This window comes from Mus pahari, chromosome 10 (assembly GCF_900095145.1).
Source record: "Mus pahari chromosome 10, PAHARI_EIJ_v1.1, whole genome shotgun sequence".
NCBI classification, from domain to species: domain Eukaryota; kingdom Metazoa; phylum Chordata; class Mammalia; order Rodentia; family Muridae; genus Mus; species Mus pahari.
In genome coordinates this window covers 101,877,073-101,882,861 of record NC_034599.1, presented here as the reverse complement: position 1 = coordinate 101,882,861, position 5,789 = coordinate 101,877,073, and the positions used below count along the sequence as shown (strand labels likewise).

General features: G+C 44.9%; 1 protein-coding gene across 1 annotated transcript in view; it reads right to left on the bottom strand.

Moving 5' to 3' along the window:
- Positions 1-2,395: 2,395 nt before the first annotated feature.
- Positions 2,396-5,789, bottom strand: part of C10H3orf62 (chromosome 10 C3orf62 homolog) — a 5,499-nt gene continuing 2,105 nt past the window's right edge. The window contains exons 2-3 of the mRNA XM_029543030.1: positions 4,906-4,997; positions 2,396-2,965 (exon numbers count right to left, since the gene is read on the bottom strand). Of these exons, the coding sequence (XP_029398890.1) occupies positions 2,700-2,965; positions 4,906-4,997 (358 nt within the window). The 3' untranslated portion in view covers positions 2,396-2,699. The remainder of the gene's footprint in view (positions 2,966-4,905; positions 4,998-5,789) is intronic.

The window sequence follows — 5,789 nt, the reverse complement described above, 5'->3', positions numbered from 1 at the left end:
CTCAAATATAGTGAGCATGAGTGTGTTCTGCCTGGCTTTTCTGGTGTATCTGTCAAAACCGGGAAACTCTGAAGACATTAGCCTCAATCTTCAGGTAGATTCCACTTGTTGCTACTGATATCCTTTACCATTTTAGTTCCAGTCCAGGATCCACATGCTGTGTCTTCTTAGTGCCAGGAGGTCAGGGGTTTTGAATCATTTTTTCATGACCTTGGAAAATCCTGAAATTCTGACCTCTAGAATGTCCTCTTGTGTGTGTTTGTCTAACCTTTGCCTCATGGTTAGACTGAGGACTGTGGGTTTGTAGGCACATCACAGATCTAACATGTTCTTTCTCAGCTTTGCCTTGTACACTAACTGGTTCCCAACCTTCCCAGCTCTGTGACCCTTTAATACAGTTCCTCACGTTGTGCTGACCCCAACCATAAAACTATTTCCATTACTACTTCATAACTAATTTTGTTATAAATTGAAATAGAAATATCTGAAATATCTGATATGTGAACCTGTAAAAGGGTCATTCAGTTCCACGGGGATGGAGACCCACAGGCTGAGAACCACAGTACTATCATGTAGTCAGGATAATTGTGGACTCCTTAGCCTCTTGCTTAATTTCCCAGGTGCTGGAATTACAGGAATTTAGCCACCACAGTTAAATCTTTAAAGATTTAATCTTTTTTTTTTTTTTTTTTTGAAATTTGGTTTTTGTCATCTGCCCTCTCTAGACCTGATAAGACTGAGTCCCTTTGTGTAACAGCCCTGGGTGTTCCTGTCCTGAACTCACTCTGTAGACCAGGCTGGTACTGAACTCAAGAGATCTGCCTGCCTCTGACTGCTGGGATTAAAGGCATATACCAGCACCACCACCCAGTGAAAGATTTTCGTTTTTATGTGTATCTGTACTAGTGTGTTACATGAATACAAGTGCTAGAGGAGACCTGAAGAGGCCTCTGGAGCCCCTGAAATTGGAGGTGTAACAGTCATAAGCCTTCCATTATGGGTGTTGAGAACCAAACTGGATCCCTCTAGAAAGTGGCAAGTGCTCATAACTGCTCTGACATCAAACCTATTTTTGAAAGAGTCTCACTACACAAACTTTTCTGACATGCTATTCTCCTGCCTTAGCCTTCTATGATTACTGGTATGCACTACCACACCAGTCTTCTTTTTGGCTGACATCTATGTGACATCACAGGATAAGTCTCAGAATTTGTTGGGACTGCAGGGTTTTCCACTCTTAAGTTTATGGTCTTCTTTCCTTTAGTCTTTGGAGTAAGGGTAATCAAACCCAGTTCATTCTTAAGGGTAATGATGGGGTAAGAAGGGCAGGAATTAAGCTCTTTCTCCACATCTGCTGGTACACACCTTTGGCAGGCAGAGGCAGATCTTTGTGAGTTCAAAGCCAGCCTGGTCTACATAGGGGGTTCTAAGACACCCAGGGATATATATACAGCCTCTCAAAAAACAAAAGCAAGACAAAGTCCACATCCACTTGAGCAAGGCACTGACGTATGAACATGAATCTCATATAGGCTGGCACCTCTCCATCTAGAGCAGCCTGAGCAGAGATGACCTAGGATGCAGTGAGCAGCCACAGTGTGACCTCTCACTACACAGGCTGGGAGTGTTTACTGAATATGCTACCTCCTGCAGGGACTAAATGGCAGTTAGCCAACAAGAGCCACTGGTTAGACTTGTCCTTTTCTCTTGCCTCAGGCAGGCAATGCCAATGAACATCCCTGGTTGCAAACCAGTTAGCACTCATCAGGGAAGTCCATCTGACAAAGTGGATAAATGTGCTGAGAGATTGCCAGGAGATAGCATGAATGCTCCAGCACACACCAGTCAAATACCACTGAGCCAAATGCCGAGACCAAACTAGCTGTGAAAAATAACTGAGTGATATACTTTGAGTCAGCTCACCCATCACCATTTTTTTCTATGCTAACCTTGAGGCAATGGCCTGGTTCTTCACACTGTCTTGGCTCAGCACGGTCTGTGCTATAGAACTACTCATGGTGTGCTAAGGTGGTCAAGTGTGAAGTTGGACAGGTAAACCTTTGCTTACCTTCCCCTGCCTGTCCCTTAGCAGGGTCCACATAGATGTGGAGGATTGATTAGGTAAGGGGCCTCATGGGAATGTCCTAAAGAAGGCAGCCTGGGATCCTACCAGAAACTGATTGCAGCAGACCTGTGCAGAGGCATTGCTCTGTGTAGGGTAGGCTAGGGACTTGAGGAAAGCATGGGACAGGGATCCCTATGTGTAGTGTGTGCATTGTGTGAGGAGAATAGAGTACACAGGCAGGAGAGGGCCCAAGTCAAACTTCAGCCTGAGCCTGGTTCTTCTGAGTGGAGCTTACCTGTGATGGGCTAGTCCCAGGTAATAAACCCATCCTTTTTATGGTTCCTGTATTTTTCCAGGGATTCATATAAAAGAATACAAAGACAAAGAGCAGAGGCACAACCTATAACCTACCCGGGGGACTGTATATGTATTCAACACCAACCAAAAATACAATTTAAAAAATGTCAAGTCTAAAAAACTTTTCAAACATTTCAAAATAAAAGAACTAAAACCTGGGCTCTCAGCTGAAAATGGGATTCGGCAGAAATTAAACAAGGTGTGGCAATTCGGGCTCTGCCAACCCCTCATGAAGACTTGTTCTGGGAACCACTGTGGCTGCTGCCATCCACTCTCCTCACTCTATTTGGTATTTAAAAGAAGTCATCAAGTTGTAGTCTTCTTCCAAGTCCAGAACAGTCTCAACTATATTCTGATCATCCAGAGCCTGCTTGAGGCTGCCGGGGTCAGTATCCAGAGCCTTCTGAGGACTCTCATCCACAAGCAGGGCCCAGGCTTCCTCCTTGAAGGGTGAATCTTGGCAGCGTCCACACACACGGTTCAATTCATTTTCAAATTCTAGTTTTCCAGCCAGTTCTTCAATAGTTCGGATACTTGTATGGTCTTAAAACAACAAGGACAAAAGGACATACGGCTTTACAGCTCTACTTAGAAGTTCTGGAGGACAGTCCAGGCATAAGATAAAACCCACAAAACTGATGTACTCATGAAAGAGCCTGTCTAGTCTGATACCTGCCACCACAAGCCAGCAAACACACAGACACACATAAACAGAAGAGCACTGCCAACTGTAGAATTAGGCATTCCTGTCCCAGCACAGACAAGTGAGCACCAATGTAAGGTGGGCCTGATATCTTCCCTTTACCCCAGAATTCATCTGACCCCAATTATCGGTATGAATTAAACAAACAACACAGGCTTGATTTCATGAAACTCCCTGACCTATGGAGAGTGACAAGATGGTATGAAAAACAGGGTCCTTCAGGTTATCCGAATGTGGACGGGTGCTGGTGAGGTCTAAGGAAATGACAGGCAGAAGCAACAGCCAGAACCAGTCAGTCCTCCAAAGTTACAAAAGTTCTGGGGCCTCCCTCTGGGCCCTTTCTAACCTGGAGATTTTTCCAGGTCAGTAGTTTCTGGCAATGCCTGAGGGTATGTATCGCTCCATCAGGAGCTGCTGGTCCACGGTGCAATGTGAGTCACTTCGAAACAGCCCACACTCACAGAACATACAGAAACAAAATGTAGGCCGGGCGTGGTGGCGCATGCCTTTAATCCCAGCACTTGGGAGGCAGAGGCAGGTGGATTTCTGAGTTCGAGGCCAGCCTGGACTACANAGGGAAACCCTGTCTCGAAAAAACCAAAAAAAAAAAAAAAAGAAACAAAATGTAGGATAAATATCCAACTCTGGGTGTGGTAGTGCACAGTGATAATCCCAATATTCAGAGGAATCATTAGGAAAAAATTCAGTTTGAGATTAGCCTGGACTACCCAGCCAGATCCTGTTTGAAAAAGAAAAGCTTGGTATAGCCGTAGGGAGTCTCAAAACAAAATAATAACCAAAAAAGTGGGGGGTGGCCATGGAGAGATGCCTTAGCTCTAAAGAGGATTTGCTGTTCTTGCAGAAGGCAGGAGTTCAGTTCCCAGCACCCATATGGCTCACAACTCTGAAATTCCAGTTCCAACACCCTCTTTTAGCCTCTATGGGCACAGGCATGCACATGCTATACATACATGCAGGTGAAATACTCATACACATAAGATAATCTTCAGATCATGCCTAGATTAATAAAAAGAAAACTGGGACTTGAGAGACGCCTCATCAGCTAGCAGCCCTTACTGCTGTGCAAAGGACCTATGTTTGGTCCCCAGCACCCATGCCTGGTGGCTCACAACCACCTGGGATTCTAGCCCCAGAAGGATGCAACAGCTCTGGCCTCTAAGAGCGCCCACACTCACATGCATATACCCACACCTAAGACACACATAGACATAATGAAAAATAAAGTATGAAAAAATAGGACATAGAGTACTATGCTAACTGGCTACTTCTAAGAGAGATGTGAAATTTTGTTTTTTTTTTCAACAGTATCTTAGTCTGTAGCCTTGGCTGGCCTGAAACTCAATTTGTAGACCAGGCTGGCCTTAAAATTCCTAGAGATCTGTCTGCCTCTGCCTTCTGAGTACTGGAAGGAAAGGTGGGTGCCATTCTCCCCAGCTAAAAGGAAGACTTCTTCCACTACTGTTCTACATCCTAGATAGACTATCTGCTGTCTCTTCCCCCTTGGGCCTATATCCCCCCCCTTTTTTTTTTCAGCTCTACACTCAAGGCCCAGAGGCCGCTGCTATCTGTTCCTTCAGGGACCCCAAATCATTATTAGAAACTGTAATGATATTACTGCTTTGTGACCTCATTAGGTTACCAGTTCTTTGAAGAAAGGAGTGGTATTTGAATTTTCATTGTCTGCTGTGAGCAAACTCAAGATATGTGGCCTCCTAGCATGTGTGAAGGTCAGACCATGTGGTCCGGGCTCTCTACTTACCAATCATGTCTAGCAGATCCTTTGTGACCTCTTGACTAGAACTGCTGAGCAGTACATTTGGGTCAGCTTTTAAATCTCTCTCCATATCCTTCCTGCAGTCCAGATTGGTTGCGGGGTTTGGGGGGAGAAGATGGGGAATTAGATATTCTTTCAGGAAAATATTGAAAAACTTCAGAAAATCCAAAATGCAACCCATTTGTTGTTTTTGAGACAAGGTCCTCACTATAGTCCTGGCTAGCCTTGAACTTACTGTGTAAACCTGCTTCTGTATCCTGAGTGCTTGAGATTCAAGACATTAGCCATCTTGCCCAGCCAAAACTAAATGTACTGGTGACCACCATTTATGCTATGACAATATCAGAAACTGGCAACTAAATCCTTGAAGAAAGTTAGAGCAACATCGTAATGACCCATTCCCATTACAGAACGCATTCATCTTTATGAAACTAACACATATATTTGCAGTTAAATGGCTTCTCAATTTCTTGACTTTGGGATAGGCAAGATAACCAGACATTTATGTTGCATCTCATGCAGTCATCTCTAATCTAGGTCAGGTGGCCTGGGATCAGATAGTTTGTAGTTACTTAATAGGCCTAAAGGAGACAGTCCAGAAGCACTCCCCAACCCCCAAGAGACAAGTTTTCTCTGTGTAGCCCTGGCTGTCCTGAATTATAGACCAGGCTGGCCTCGGTCAATCTCAGAGGTCTACTCTTCTGCCTCCCAAGGGCCAGGATTAAAGGTGTGCGCCGCCACCACCCCGCTGCCAAAAGGGTTTTAAGACAGGGGTGAAACAGCACTTGGGAGGCAGAGGCAGGCAGATTTCTGAGTTTGAGGCCAGCCTGGTCTACAAAGTGAGTTCCAGGACAGCCAGAGCTACACAG